Source organism: Rhinolophus hipposideros, assembly GCF_964194185.1.
Source record: "Rhinolophus hipposideros genome assembly, chromosome: 16".
Lineage (NCBI taxonomy): Eukaryota > Metazoa > Chordata > Mammalia > Chiroptera > Rhinolophidae > Rhinolophus > Rhinolophus hipposideros.
Window position 1 is genome coordinate 41,390,958 of NC_138062.1, and position 17,145 is coordinate 41,408,102.

At 36.4% G+C, this 17,145-nt stretch overlaps 1 protein-coding gene across 1 annotated transcript in view; it reads right to left on the reverse strand.

Annotated features, from left to right (window-relative positions):
• Window positions 1–2,422: 2,422 nt before the first annotated feature.
• Window positions 2,423–17,145, reverse strand: part of CDCA2 (cell division cycle associated 2) — a 41,977-nt gene continuing 27,254 nt past the window's right edge. The window contains exons 14-15 of the mRNA XM_081076854.1: window positions 7,243–7,411; window positions 2,423–4,808 (exon numbers count right to left, since the gene is read on the reverse strand). Of these exons, the coding sequence (XP_080932980.1) occupies window positions 3,613–4,808; window positions 7,243–7,411 (1,365 nt within the window). The 3' untranslated portion in view covers window positions 2,423–3,612. The remainder of the gene's footprint in view (window positions 4,809–7,242; window positions 7,412–17,145) is intronic.

Sequence of the window (17,145 nt, forward strand, 5' to 3'; positions counted from 1 at the left end):
CCCAAGATAAATGAAAAGATGGTCTATAAAAAAGATCCATGTGACTGTTTATAGCAGCTTTATTTGTAACAGCCAAAAAATAGACACAATCTAAATATCCATCAATTGGTGATGGATAAACAAACTATACATCTGTAAAATGGAATATACTACTTAGCAATAAACAGGAATCAACTATTTATATAACATGCGACATGGATGAATCTCAAAAACATGATGCTAGATTTAAAAAGGTAGATACAAAAGGATATATACTATACAATCCCATTTATATGACAGTCTGGAAAAGGCAAAACTCTAAGGATAAAAATCAGGTGAGGGTTTGTGAGAGGCCGGCGTTGGGGGAGAGAAGATTAACTGCAAAGAGATCAGAGAAAATTTCTTTTGGGGTGATGAAAATGTTCTGTTTTTTACTTGACCGTGGTAGCGGTTACATGAATTTGCCAAAATTCAAACTGTGCGTTCCAAAAGGGTGAACTTTACTGTAGGTTAATTATACCTCAACAAACCTCCCATTAAAAGAAAAAGCTCTTTCAATCTAAAGCATAATCAGGCATTATTAATCATTTTTTCTTGTTATGCAAGATCTAAAGCTGACCCTTAATTCTACAGCTTAAGTGCCAGTGGGGCAGTAGGAGAAAATGGAAGCCAAGTGGCATTAAGTGGCAGGAGAAGAATAGGAGACAGAAAGACGGCATGGATGCCAACATCTTTATAAAAAGGTAAGATCTATAGAAGAGAACTTAATAACCATGTTAATTTCAAGGAATTCATCTTATATTTTCACACAAGCGGAGTGTGACATAATTTTCAATTAACAAAAAACTGGAGACAACTAGCATGCATTAGCAAGGAGATGCCTAAATTATACTTGTAGATATCAAAATCATGTAATTCTATGCAAGGGTTGAAGACCGAGGAACACTACGGTTCTCCATATTACGGCGGAAGGACATGCATGGTAACTTGTTGAATTAAAAAATCAAGTTGCAGAACGGCACATATAGTGATTCCAACAGCAAACAAAGAAATCCATACCCATGTTCATACACGCAAAGGTCTGGAAGACGTACACCACTGTTCAGTGTGTACATTTAAGAAAGCTGAGGAGAGGAAGAAGGCGTGGCTGTAGGATGCTTGCATGGGGTGGGAGAAGGTGGTTTTTAATTTTGTACAGTTCTCTACCTTTTTCAATAGCCACACATTACTTTTATAACAAAAATGAGTAAAAATAAAAGTTAAGGGGAAGGACCCACAGCAACAAGAGCTGCCCTGGCATTAAGGTAATGTGTGTAGGAGAACAAACTTCAGATGTCATGCTGCCATCTTCTGGAGCAGACAAGAATCCACAGGAGCAGCAGGAACAGATGACAAGACTTTCTCACACGATATTGTCAAGGGTTACAGCAGTAAAAAAGATGAGGCTGGAAAAAACTATTTTGAAGCCAAGTTTTTGATTTAACCACTAGTGAAAAGAAATCGTAAAAACAAGCAAGCATGTCAAATACAGAAATCATTACCTTTTCTTAAATTTTATGATGCAAATGAGACTTAAAAGAATATAACTATGCCAAAGTTGCTTTGATTTCTCAGATTTGATCTTGTTTAAGGAAAAAACATGCCCATTTGTTATTTACAAATAACAACAACATATTCATATTGAAACATTTTGAAACCAACACGACTTGTAAAGCGTGTTTATATTTTTAACTGTAGATGCTAGAAAATGAGAACAATTTTACATTTGAAAAATCAAGCCAAAAAAAAAAAAAAAAATCAGACCAAAATGTTTCCCTCACCCTCACTGGCACTTTTTGAGAAAAAAAACAAAGCCAAGTGAAATTTTAAAAATTCAAATACAATTAAGATTATAGATCATGCAATTAAAAGGGGAGAACATAAGTGTTTTAAGCTTTCATGTTAAACAAAGGAAAAATACAAAAATTTAACAAAAAAACAAAACCCTTTAACATTTTCTATTATTGAAAAATTTTTTTTCCTTTTTAAATTACTAAGAACAAAAGATTCATAAGAAGTTCATTCATTAGATATTTTTTCTTTTGGTTTGTTTTCAGTGGTATAGATTTGCCAACCACACTAAAACTAGAAAGGGGGGGAGCCCATAAATAATTTACGTGTAAAGATAAAAGAATTTTTTAAACAATCCACCCTTTAGCAGAAGAAATTGGGGATCACTTTGAGTGTTAATGTAAAATACATTAGTCTTTAGCAGCAGGAGTTCCAGACCTCTTGGTGCCAAGAAGGTAACAAATAGTCTCTATCTGAGGAGGGGAAATGGGCGCTCAGCAGGAGCTTTCTTCCCTGTTGTGTTATTTATAGAGAGCTCTATTTGTTAACATGTTCCTGCTATCATGCAGAGGCAGAGTTTAATGATTTAAAAGATTCCAAAGACAATTGTTTAATGATATAATGATTTATACACATTCACAAATTCCAGATATATAACAATTTAGATTTTCAAACTGCTATCACCCAAATGGCAATAGGATCTATCACAATATCGCTGGGGCTTACTAGAAAATCTGAGACAAGTGATAGTACTTGATACAGTGAAATAAACGTTAAAACGGCTGGAAAAAGTCATGTGAAAGAAATCAGCAGCCTTACTACTATGCATGATTCATGTTAGCAAACTCATTCTCTAGGGCCGTTTCTGGATCAAAAAATTTTTTTTATGAAGAACATGAATTTAAATCCATAATTACCTGTGACTAATTTGAATAATCTGGGAAATTAATCTTCAACTAAACTGCTATATTTTCACTAAAAACAAATCCCTCACCTCCCCTATAACAAAGCATGCAAGAATCTTGTTTGAACAACAAAATGCTTTCATATTAGTTATTTATAAATTACATTTTCATTTTATAATGATAGACTTATCACATTCTGGTTTACTGAAAGACTTCTCTAAAATTCCATATTTAAGATTTGATTTTAATCTAAGTATGAAAATAAAAATTTCATTTGAGACAGATAAAGTCATTTAAGCTTCTCGTAACTTTAACCGCCCCCCCCAAAAGGACAAGTTTTATAATTTCCATCTTTCCTAATTGTTAAAACTTTCAAACAGTTTTTTTGCAGTATTTTTAAAACACATCTCACCCCACTTTTTTAAAAACAGCTTTCAACCTTATATTAACCTTCGATTTTGATGGTTAAATTAATTCTATCAATTTTTTTTAAAACCTCTCCTCATCCAGATATGACAAGTCAATTCTAAAAGATGCTTTTTTTACAACAGAGACTCTAAATCTTTGGTAGTAAATATGTACTAATGTGAAATAAAACTTAACATATTGTTGGGGCTAAAAACAATCCTTTTTAGCACAAAATACTACTAAAGCATTTAACATTTGAAGGAGGGCATATTTAATAGAATGTTTTCTTTTTGAATGATAAAGAAATTCACTTATTTCTACTTAAAAGTAGGTTCAACTCAAATGATTTTATTTGAAATTTTTAAAACACTGAAATTGAACAAAGAATGGGAACTAGAATGAAAGAATCTTTTAAGCATGGATGGTTACCTTCTCTCTTGCCAAATGTTCTGCAGGAAATGTCAGTTATTGCTGTAGTTCCCCGAAATGTTTAATTCTCTTGACAGTCATTTTTGAGAGCTTTCTCCCTTCTGATTGAGAAGGTTCTTCTTTTGTAGCATTTTGACTTAGCATTTTCAGTGTTTGCAAGTGCAGATGTACAAAAGCTCTTCCTTCTCTTTTCAGGTAAACTGGAAGAAATGGCTGCAAAGCCCTCACTGTTCTCTTGACCTGATGTGGAGGGCGGTATACAAGGTTTTTGGCTGGAGGACACAACTTTTTTTCTGGGGGACATACTTTCAAATCCTCTGCTGTCAAATGTATATATTGTTCTCCTTTTGGTTCTTTGGGAAGTGAAGGAAGTGGAAGGAACTGGAAGTGAAATCCAGACAAGTCCTTCATTTTCCAAATCATTTTGTAGCCTCATGCTACGTCTGACTTTCGTTTCACTATTTGTTCTCTGAAAGGTTTGCTCTATGGAGTCAGATAAATCTTTATATAGTTCAGATTTTTCTAAACTAATTGCTTCAAAGCTGCCCACACTATAGGAAGGTTTGTGATTTCCATTTTTTCCCAAATGTAAACTTTGACCATCAGAATAACACATAGAGCGTCTTCTGTATTTCCTTTTACAACTCACACCACTACTTTCTGCGACGTTTTTCCCCAAATCCTCACTTTGACTTTTATTTTCTTTTATACTGTCAATTAAGACATCTTCTGAAGAATCACATTTTTTGTGTGAGTCAGACATTAAAGGCTTGGTTAGCAGTCTCCCTTCAGAAGCTAGTAAGAGGTCATCCTGTTTTTCATGCTTTATATCTTCTGAAATTTTAAAGCTTTGAAAAAAGTTTTCAGCATTTTGACCAGCAGCAGAAAATTCTTGGGACTGCTGAATAAAATCAGACTTTGGATGATCTGATACAATGGGTTTTTTTGTCACAGAAGCACAAGAAATATGACTGTTTTTATTCTCGGTCTCAGTTTTTAGTTCATTTTCACTTTCCACCTTAATTTCTGCTTTTGGATTATATTTACTTTCATGAATTTCTATAGTACTTATATTTGAATCTTGATCAAAATTAGCATTAATAAGTGACAAGGAGCTTTTTATGTAAGAGCTGCAGAATTCAGACACATCGGATTTAGTCAAGTCTTGATTCATCTGAAAATCCGAGTTCTGAGGCAAAAGATTCTTTCTTTCTGGAAGCATCACTTCTTCAAGTTCACCATCTGAGTTGGAACCATCTATGGGCATGTAAATAAGTTTGAATCTAATTAAAAAGTAACAATGAAAATAAACTTTAACAAATCACACAGGTGCCACGTTGTATTCTGTGTTTCAAGCTTCCAAAAATCATAAGACCTACAAAATGTCACTCTGTACATGCCCCTATCCGTCACCTTCCTTTCCCTTTTAGTTCTTCCCTAGCCCCACAGCTTAAGAAAATATGTATTTAATGCATGAAATAACAAAGCACATAGTCTCAGACCAGAAAAATGAGAACTATGTCTTAATTTGCCTCCTCTATTCTAATGTACTTCCCACACTACAAGGTCAATGAGCATAAGGCAGCCACATTTTCTATTTCCCTAAAAAATGAATTACTGAAAACAGGCAACATCATGCTTCTGAAACTTTTCTATCAATGTTTCTTCTGAAATAGAGAGGGAAAAACTTGGAATTCGGGGGGACTTGAGAACTTCACTAAAAGGTTGCTCCCTGAACACACTCAGGTCTTATGTCCTGTGTTAAAAAATTAATATACACTGCAACTATACTCTCAAATAGAGCCACGTTTGTTTCCATATTCTAAAAATCTCCCCACTTCTGCCCTAATCTATGACTAAAATTCATCCTTCAGGAACTCCGTGCCATGTGGCGCCTGTCATGTGTTTTTGGCACACTGTGTCACATCACAGGTGAAAAAAACATGAAGGTTTTCAAGTTACGTACCACGGCCTAAGTGAATCAAGCATTATGTGTTCTCTTAGTGCTATTAGATGCCATCTCTCTTGTTATCTCAGGTAATAAAGTTTTTACTTAGCCAAATAGTATAAGAAATGTCCTAAATAAAATCAAAAGTGGAAGATACATAAAACATAAGCTGAAACAAAAAATCTGAAAAACGATGTTTCAATTTGAAAGGTATATATCCATGATTTGGATATTTAAAATCACGACATGTAAAGCTAGAGATTAACATAGGGTCAGATCCACTCAGGGCCAACTAACTAATGTGTCAGATGGGATCTTTATACAATTTTATACAAAAGGGGACATTTTTGTACTGCTCATGAAATTAACATACTAGAGAAGGAAGGTAGGGGAGAGGGATAGAGGCAGGAAAAGAGGAAGACAGCAGAAGATGAAAAGAAGGAAGGAACAAAGGGAGGGAGGGAAGAAGGGAATTGCTTTAAACCCGTGTATGCAGATGATATATATCATTGGTTATAGATAAAATATGCTTCAGGTATTTTAACAAAGAAATTCTCTAATAAGATACAAGGTGGAAAACATATACTAACAGTCATTGCTTAAACATCTTCGGGAAAACTCCTCTTAGTTTTTATACTGGGGATATAACGAAACTAAGACTTAGTTTCCAGTCTCAAAGGGACGCAATTTACACGGAATGGAGGTGTACAGATGACTATAAACCAGGTGGTAAAGGTGTGATACGAACAAAGAATTTTCCTGAAAAGGCAGCCAGCATTGCTAAATCTTAAAGGGTAAACAGCATCAGGCCAGAATAAAAGAGGTGGGGTGGCCAACTCTTGTCCCAAAGGTACCAAATGGAAAGGCTGGGGTATGACAGCACTGCCCCTGCTGTTTCCAGGGGCTGCCGGGGCCTGTGTATGACTGTGGGGTGGCTGTGTGCTTAATGTTTAAACTTTCGTGCTTTCCTGAAATGAACAAGTAGCAGAAACCAAGAGTTTTCAGTGGCATGTGCCATATCCATCCTTGAATCTGTTATAATCCTCTCTGGTATGTTGCAAATAGAATGTAGGCTATCAATGTTTGACTGACAAAGGCAGCTATTTTAAAAGTGATTCTACAGAAAATTAACACACCAAATGAACACATACTCTTATCTGCAGCATGATTTTGTCAATTTAAAAATCAGATGCAACTCCAAACCAATTTTCATCTAACCAGCGTATCAACCAACTTAATCTTAGCTTTTAAACACAAAGTTCAATGTCATCAAGTTCAATTGACCAATGTCACTTCTAGAAGATGCTTGGTAGTGCCAACTGTACTGAAACACAGGGCAAGCATTTTATTTTTTTATTTTTTGTCCTTAATTGATGTATCTATTATTGAGCCATCATCTCCTTCACTTTTAATGATGGACTACACCACCAAAGAGAATTCATTTTACTTTAACAAAATGCTTTAACAGGCAAAGCAAATAGGACGAAAGAAAATTATGTCCCCTAAAATTACATGCAGTATCTTGTGTCTGAGTTTCTCTGGGGAGAGGACCCAGAGCTTCCATCAGATCTGAAAATGGTCCAGGTGACACTGCTGCTTCCCTAATAGCCTCACGGTCATATGAAAAGCTGATATTTTTTATTTAGGTACTCTTTGCACAGTGAAGGGGGAAAAAGGGGGAAAATGAGTGAAACAGCAACAAAGTGGTGAAGAGAAAAGATAAACAGGAACAGGACAAAATACCTGAATACAGCTTTCGGACTCTAGGCAGAGCAGGCGACACAGAGACCTCAGGCAGCTCTGGAATAGGACTTAGGAGCGGCTTCTTAGAAGCGATGTCTCTTTCCCCATATAAAGACTTCTCAACACCTTTCTTTCTCTTTGCTTTCTTCTTTCTGCCACTTTTTAAAACCTGAGAAAATGTATTAAAACGCTGTAACTGAGACAGGAATTGGGGGGGTCTAAGTACCTTACACAAAGTCAAAAAATATAGTATATAAAGCAGAACTCAATTGACAAATTATAGAGTATCGTTCTCTATTTCCACAAAGCATTTACCAAGGTAAGCTCTGGATAAGTCAGAAATAGGTCAGAAATGCTGTAGAGTACAGACTTAGAGTACAGACTTAAGACGTGAGATATTTGTAAAGTAGGATGCAGTTAGGATGACTCAGGATTGACCCAGAAAGAGTTATCTCCTAGAAGCTGTGGGAGGCCGTTTTCTGTCCATAGATCTGGATGAAGAAACAATCGGTGTGTACATAAAATCTGGAGAACACAAAGCTAGCTGAGCTGATTCAAACAGAAGATTTAATCAAGATTAAAATGAATGGGTCAAAATAAGATGGATTTTAACAAGTAGAAGATGAAGGACAAAGGTCTGGTAATAACTGATGGAAAACATGTGGGTTTCTATAAAAACTAAAAACTGCTGTAATAATAGCTAGACTGCAGTATTAAATTTAATTCTGACTGCCGTATTGGTAACTGAGAACTAATGTTCTATGTTTAAAAAAAGTTTCATATGGAAAAGACTTGAGGGAAACTCAAATACTGTTTTAAAATAATAGATTGTTCCCCCCCCCCCAAAAAAAAATACATTCAGTGTAATGATATTGGAGAGAACCAGACTTTAGGTCAACATAAAGAATACATTTTTAACAATTAATGCTTCAAGAAAATAGAATTCAAACATTCGTGGACAAAGTGCTCTGTGCAGGTAATAACTTGCTAGGTTTGAGACATAAAAACGTACTAGGTGTGGTCTTCAGGGAGCTCAAGGTCTAATGGCAAATAATTCTAATACGTAACAGACCATGACAGAGCCTATATGGACGGAGGAGGTGAGTACCTGGCCTACGGGAGGTCAGGACAGGCTCCGCAGGAAATGAAATGTCTAAGTGAAATCTTAAGCGACAACTGTTTGGGCCGATTATGAGTGGTGCCGCAAGGCTTTTCAAAGAGCAGAGAATGGCACACACAGAGCTCTAGACGGGGCCCAGCCCAGCTAGGGGAAGAGCTGCAAGCAGCAGTGAGTGGTCACTGGGCCCGCACAGAGGTGGCAGAAGCAGCTGACAAAGCAAGCAGGGCCCTTGTGCACACTGTGTAGGAGCCTGAGAACAGTGAGGGTTCGCCGTGTGATGGTTCAGGGAGAAACAACCTTTGATGTCACATTGAAGAAAGACCATTTGGATAGCATCGAAACGAATGGTGTGAAAAAGTACATAATATGTAAGAGTACGGAAGTGGGACAGAACTGAAGGTTTGTTCCTTGAGACACCTATAGACATCCTATAAAAACGAAACAAAACCTTCCATGGAAAAATAATTTTAGAACGGTACAAAATACATGTTCCTCTTGGTAATGCACAATATATATTTAACTTCAGATTCCCTGAGAAATCCTCAGTATAAACCATCTCTATGTACATTAGGAAAATGTGGGGTTAAATATTTTTCCATTAAAGATTTTTTCATGGAATTTCTGTTGCCTTCCATGGACAGTAGGGGAAATGACAGCTTGGTCGATGGTTGTGGAAGCCAAGTGAAAAATCGCAACTCGAGCCCCAGAGAAGCTGCAAAAGAAAAACATTTGGCCCGTTGGTGCCAGAAGCCTTCAGTTCAAATCCTGACTGCCACTTACTTGTTTTACAGCCCTAAGCAAGTTACCTCAACCTCTGTACCTCCTTCTCATCTGCAAAATGGGAATCCCAAGAGATGTGGTGGTAAATAACCTCCATGGAACAGTTCACATAGGGCTTGCCTCACAGGAACAGCTTTGTTAGCTAGTCTGATTCTTTTAAATTCCTTCCTACTACTTTGCGTATTGACGTGGGAGAACGTTATGCTGGTGGTATTACTGTGTGACGTAGGCCCTACACGGTCAGCTAATACGCTATGGTCAATGTCATCAGATTATAACCTCCAGAATCATTTCTGATTCGTAGGTAGAGAAAATCCCCTTGTACAGGATTCTGAAAATCTTTGTTTATATAAAGTGTCTCCAGCACCTGCCATAGTGCCTGGGCATAGTAGCTTCTCAACAAACATGAATGAATGAATGAATGAATGAATGAATGAATGAATGTAAAAGAAAAAGAAGTACAGTTAAACTTCAGAAAATTGGCTAAACATGACAAAGGAATACTACGTTTTCTTCATGGTCCTGGGCCAATAGAAGTATACCACCCAAAAAGAAAGGTTAAAGATTAAAGCACCTGAGAGGTCTGCCATGGAAATACATCTAGCAGTGATTATATTAGGTTGGTGTAAAAGTAATTGCTGTTTTTGTAATTATTTTTAACCTTTCAAACCGCAATTATTTTTGCACCAAACTGCTATTATCCATAAGGTTTCATCTGCAAAGGCTAGAAACTTAACAAAATTGAAGTCAATACAAAAGCCTTGCTTATAACTGTAGTAAACAAAAGAAGCCACATGTGACTGGATTCTTAGAAAAGCCATGTGATCTAGAAATGGTTAGGTTGGTTTATGACTTGGAGCAGACAAAGGACAGCTAAAGGTATTACTCTGAAAGTGATTCCATTTACTCCAGAATCACCAATATTTCGTCTCATACAGTGAAGGAATTCATGCAACAGAAGTAAATGCTTATCTTTTGTTTGGTTTGCAATTAAGACTTAAATTCTTTCTGAGTAGCTTTAAAATGATTTAAAAATAATTCATGTACATGGAACATATCAAATTGCATAGGAAAGCTTAGATGAAAAGCATACACTTCCTTATCTTGCTGTTTACTTATTGATTGGTTCCAGTTTTAGATATGTAGGTAGCTCCATCTCTAAAGGAGGGACTCGTATTGCTAAACTTTTAACTTTTTATGATAGAAAATGTCAAACGCACCCAAAGTAGAGAGAACAGAATATTGAACCCCATGTACCTATCAACTAGCTTCAACAATTACCAACATATAGAAATCGAGATTCATGTATAACCACCACCCCCCGATTATTTTAAAGAAAACCCCATATATTACATCATTTCATCTGCAAATCCTATAGTATCTCTGAGAGAGAAGGGCTTTGTTTTTTCCACAACAAAATGAAATGTTATTATCAGACATTGTATTTTATTGTTGATTTCTTCTTTTACAATGCAGTTTTATTTTTTCCAACTTTATTGAGATATGACATAACATTATGTAAGTTTAAGGTATACAATGTAATTATTGGATATATGTATTTACTGCAAAATGATTACTTCTTTTTCTTTTATAACAACCAATACTACTCAGCAACAAAAGGAACTATTGATAAACACAAAAACCTGACCAAAGCGCCAATGAATTATGATGAGTGAAAAATGCCGGTCTCAAAAGGTTACATACCATTCTTAAAAATGAGAAAATTAAAGAAACGGGTAACAGATTAGTGATTGCTGGGTTAAGCCGGGGGTAGGAATGGGAAGTGAATGCAGCCCCAAAAGGGCAACAGGAGAGATCCTGTGTTGACAAAATATCCTGTATTATGACAGCACTTTGATATTGTACTATTATGATATTATATAATAGTTTTGCAAGATGTCACCACTGGAAAAAGTTAGGTACAAGGTACTTGGGATCACTCTATTTCTTCTTACAATAGCATGTATTTCTAAAATTATCCCAAAATAAAACATTTAAATACAAAATGCCATAATGACAACAATATTCCCTAATACTTCCTCAGAGTTCAAAGTTCTCCAATTGGTCCATAAATGGCTTTTTACAACTGTTCAAATAAGGATTCCAATAAGTTCTCCACACATTCCATTTGGTTCAGAGATCTCTTATAAAAATCTATGGTTCCTTTATTTTTTCCCTCTTGCCATTTATTTGCTGCATAAACTGAGTCACCTATCCTGTATAATTAGCCAAACTCTGAGTTTGGCTTACTGCAATCATGATGTGTCTTTATCTTCCTCCATCCCTTGTATTTATAACTGGTCATTAGATCTAGGTTTGATCAGAATCAGCTTTGATTATTTTTTGAGCATTTCACGGATGGTTCTATACTTTGTACTTGTTTATGGCATCAAGATACCCACTCTCCTTCTGTGGCATTATGAATGCAGTGGGCACAGGCATTCAGTCTGATCAATCCATTATGCTCCCCCATCAGACTTCTACCTATTAGGTTGGTGCAAAAGTAATTGTCGTTTAAAAGGTTAAAAATAATTGCAAGAACCACAATTACTTTTGCAACACTCTAATACTGTAACACTCAACAGCTTTCCCGAATACATCTTTTTTACTTACTAGTGGAAATTCCTCATTAATTATTCACTTGAAATAAGAGTTCAAACTTTATTTTCTGGTTTTTGGAGTTGACGTCCTAGACAGCTTCAAGGTAGTCTTTAAGATTTGTTATTAATCATCCTGAACTGACGTGTTTTTTTCATATTTGATATTTGTTTCAATCTATTGCAATCATTATTTCTGATGGTCACACTGTCCCACTTTGGGTCAGTGGTAGCCCCTTCTAGATAGTTCCGTGTCTTCTAACAGGACCCCAGCAGTGTTTTATACTTCCTTGCTTGCACAGCGGACCTTGGCTCATTTTCTACATTTGCTGTTGTAAATCTGAAAGCAGCCATTTCACTAAAGAACTCTGATCCCTTTTAGTAGGAAATAGTACTTAGAGAGGGCAATCTAGAGATTGACCGGAGATGCTCACTGCTTCTAAACCTTATCGACAGAGCTAGAAAATTAAAGGAAAAACCATAATTTCATACTGATATTTCCCATTCAAATTTTGTCTAGCAAGGTTTTGAATTTGATTTTAAATGGTTTTTCATCTCATAGAAAAAAGTCTTGATTCCTAATGACAGTTTAAAAAAACTGCTTATTTTCTTTATTCTAGATTGAATTTATCAATGTGAGTACTTCACACTGTTTAAGCTTCTTTTGCAGTTATTTTTGTCTTTAGCATATATCCCACTGGGATTTTTCAAATTTTTAAGTATGAAAAAATTCTTTGTCAGGTTAACCCACCAACTTGATAGTTAGATAATTTGTTTCATTTCGTTTTCAATTTTTAGGGATTGTTCTTTTTCCTAAATTTAATTTTTACAGTCATGTAAAAAGCATTTACATGGTTCAATATCAAAAGGAAGACATTCGTCTAACTTTCATTCCTTCCTATTCCCTCCTATCGCCTCTCCCTGTATGTAACCAGTTTTTATTTGTCTTTGTTTTATTCTCCTACTCTTTTTAATGGAAAGATGTTATGTGTGTATATACACATACATTTATTGTTATTTTTAAATGTTCCCTATTTTCTTAGATTAAAAGGTAGTATATTAGTTCTCCATATTAGCTGCCATAACAAAATACCACAGACCAACTGGCTTAAACAATATTATGTCCTCACAATTCTAGAGGCTGGAAATCGAAGATCAAGGTGGGGTTGGTTTCCTGAGGCCTCTCCTTGGTGTACAGATGGCTGCCCTCCTACCGCCTCTTCACATGGTCTTCTTCCAGTGTGGGTGCACCTGGCGTCTGCTTTGGTGTCCAAATTTCTTCTCAAAAGGACACCTGTCAGATTGGATTAGGGACCTTTCTAAGGGACTCATTTGAACGTAACCACCCCTTTAATGGCCCCATCTCCAAATACAGTCACATTCTGAGGTACCAGGGGTTAGGGCTTCAGTATACAAATTCTGGGGAAACATAGTTCCCCCCATAACAGGTAACTTACTATACACATCATTTTACAGTGTTGTTTTTTTTCCCCACTTAATAGTAAACGCATCCTGGCATCATTCCATAGCAGTACTTGGAATTTTTCTTCTGCTACAAAAGTTTTACAGCTACAAAATATTCACTTTGTGAACACATCATTGTTTATTCAACCAGTGTCCTACTGATGGACATTTGGTTTGCTTTTAGTCTTTGGCATTACAAAGAGTGCTACAATAAATAACCTTGTACATATGCCTTTCTGCATTTTTGTCATTAGATCTTTGCGATGGATTCCTAGAAATGGGACTGCTAGGTCAAAAGATAAATGAATATTTAATTTGCCTTAATATGGCTCAACTGCCCTCCACGGGGATTTGCACTAAGAAAACTATGAACATGGCTGTTTACCCCCAGACTCACCGAGAGTATGTTGTGAAGCTTTTAGAATTTTCCTAATCTAAAATGGTAAGAAAAGGCATCTTACTGCATGCGACAGTTGCAGTTCTCTTATTATCATGGGCAAGTCTAAACATTTTTTCATATGATTAAGGGCCATTTTCATTTTAATTTTGTGACTTTTAAAAAATATCTCTTGGAGATTTTTCTCTAGTTGTTCACTTTTACTCAGCTTAGAAGCTCTTTAAATATCAGTGATATCAATCCTTTGAATTTGATATGAATTGCAAATACCTTTTCCCAAGTTTGTCCTTTGTCTCTTTTTTTTTTTCCCCATGCGCGCTCCATGTTGTTTGGGTCACGTGGAGTGAAATTTACTGATCTTTGACCTCATTGATTCTGGGTTTTGAGCCAAATTTTGGAAATTTACTCTTATGAATTCTAAAGCCACTCCCAAGTTAGCAATTTTATTTATTTTCAAAATTTTTCCAGTTCTGCTGAGGTATGATAGAGAAATAAATACTGTATATATTTAGGCTGTACAATGTGATTTTTTTTAATGGTGTAAAACATGATGGTTTAACATACATTATAAAATGATTATCACAACGAAGTAAGGGAACACATCCATCACCCCAGTTACCGTGTGTGTGTATGTGTGCGTGTGTGTGTGTAGTGAGAACACCTCAGATGTACTCTTTTAGAACATTTCAAGCACACAGTACAGAGCAGATCTCCACTGATTCCTGCCACGAAAGATGAGGCTGCTCCTCGCTTAAACTAAACCTACCTCTTCCCTGTGTTAGTTTTGGTTTCTTCACTGGTTACCTGTGAATTTATACTTCTATTTCTTTGCACCAACTTTTAAAATATATTTCGAACCCCTAATTTGTAAGATGATAATTGTAATAACAGCCATAGTGTTTGTTATGGCCAGGCATTGTTAATACATTTAGTATTCACAATAAGCTTATAAAATAAGTAACATTACTACCTCCAGTTTAAAACCAACAGAGAAATCAAGACTCTTGCCTACCATGCCAATGCTGGGAAGGGGGTCAGCCAGGATTTAGAACCCAGGTTATCTGGCTCTAGAGCCTGTACTCTTTAACCACTATACCTTTAGTGTTAATATCCTCGCCTCCATCTTTTCTACCCACTTTTCACCTTCTGCCATTAGCTACATTTAGATCGTCTTACACAACAATCAAGTTGTTAAAGCTTTGCCCTTAGTTGAAAATAGCATTTACATCATCATGACTGTGTAAGCATTTTTCATTGTTGTCAATGAGACCTCATACTGTTTTCCTTTCCTCTGCCGCCCCCTTGTGGAGGATTCCTAGCACTATAAAACACACTTTTCCTTAGACTCCATTATTGCTTGAAATCACACAGGTTGGGTCCAAAACTTTTGTATATAGACTTTTATTTGAAATGATATATAATTACCTTTCTTTTTCTTCTTATATGGCACACCTTCCATTTTCCTAATCATACATCTTTCTGTTTTTCCCACCAGAAAGGAACACCCTTTCCTTTTGCTCACATTTGGATTGGTTGATCTTCCAGGCTGGCTGAACAGCTATAACCAGAGATTTCCCTGGCATTGCTCTCCTGTTTTAGATCCACTGAGTCCTGAATTCTCAAGCTTCCTTCCTCATTTTGCTTGAGTCTCTCCTCCAGTACTAACCAAAGAAAAACTTTTCAGAGTCCTTGAAATGTCTGAATATCCTTATTTTCTTCTTTCACACTTAATTAAATTTGGCTGCATGTAGAATATTGGGCTGAAATAGTTTCTTTGAAAGCTTTAAATGTCCTGTTGAATTATCTTTCAGCATTCAGACTGCTGTTCAACTCGATACCACTGATAATTGTTTCCTGGTAGTTGAAGTCCACTCTGCTCCTTATCCTTAATTGTTCAATTTCACACGGACATGTCCAAGGCCTGACCTTTTTTCATTGTACGAGGCATTCAGTAGACTCTCTTAACTTGAAGCCTCCTTTCTTCAGTTCTGAGAAATCCTCTTATTTTGACAATTTCTTCCATTCTGTTTTCTTGTTCTGAGATTCCTATGAAATCTCCTAGATTGGTCTTCCAAGTCTCTTATTACTAGTCTGTCTTTGTTTTGCTCTACTCTCTAGGAGACTTTCCTTAATTTCATTTTCTAGTCCAACTACTAAATTTTGTGTTTTTGCAAATATTTTTATCTCTGCTTCTTTTTAATAGCATCCCCTTCTTAGTTTTATGCATACTTTCTTAAATCTGACTATATCAGAATGTTTATTTTTTTATAAAGTTTCCTTCTATTCCCCGAATAACATTTCTCTCTGGGATCAGTTTTTCAACCTTTTAATATTGGTCTTTTATGCTCTTGGTTCTACTCAGTTGTCTGATTCTTACTTAAGATTGGAAATTGGTATGAATGTCCTCTGCTTTCCAGCTCAGTCTCTTTCCTGTGTGACAATTCCACTAGGAACTCTGTGTGGGACAGGGAGAATGGGGAGCATCAATTGTAGGCTCTGCTTCAGGGCAAGAGCTGGCAGTTAAGATTGTGGGACTTTCCAAATACCAGAATGAAGGCTTTAACCTAGATGATAACATCTCTTCTGGGCATTAGGGTGGGAGAGGGGGCTGGGGTGCCAACTGGTGCAAACAGTTCCATATACAGGACTGCCATTAATCTGTTTCTCATTACCACTTCTCACTCTCAACATCCACTGTACTTACCAGTCCTGGGCCCAGTCTCTGGGGATCCCCATCAGCAGGCTGGCTCCCAGAGCCTCTCTAGCTCCCTCCTAGCACATTCTGAGCTGCAAATCTTTCCATCTCATTTATCTGTCAATATGCACCCATCTACTTTGTCTTTCAGAAATTCGCTGAAGGCTGTCATCTATTGCTTAATACTCTTCATTTCTTTCCTCTTCACACTGCTATTCTAAGCTTCCTATTACATCAATTACTTTGATTTAGTGGGGTCCTGGGACTGATTGGAGAAAGACAATGCTCAACCCATCTTGAACTTTCTGACTATTGATTTTATGTGAAGAAATAGGTATAGGTATGAGGGAAAGCAATTTCTAATGCAATTAAATAAATGTATGCATATTTTTGAACTTACATGTATTTTTTTCAGCAAAGGAGTACATGATCTAAAAAAAGGGACTGAACCAGAAAACATCCAGTTTCTTCTGGCTTTGCTGACTTAGGAGTGTTTGTGCCATGTTTAAAACAGTTTTTAAGAAGCAGAAAAGTTTACTGGCTGTTCTGGGTGGGTGTATGTTGGGGTGAGATTGAAGAATTCCATTTTGGAAATGTTGACTTTTTTACTAGGTGTTTGTAGGATGGTTTAAGAAGAGCTCTCTAGAAGGCAGTTGTACACACGTTTATAGATCAGAAGGATTTGGGAGTCATCAAGCATGCTGCATATGAAATCACCCAGAAAATATACAATTTGGAAGGGCAAAGAGAACTCTGGGTAATACAAGCATGTAAGGACGGGTTGAAGAAAATAAACCTTTGACAGAGACTACAAAGAAGTGTTGCCAGTGAGGTCAAGTGTGGCTGAGAT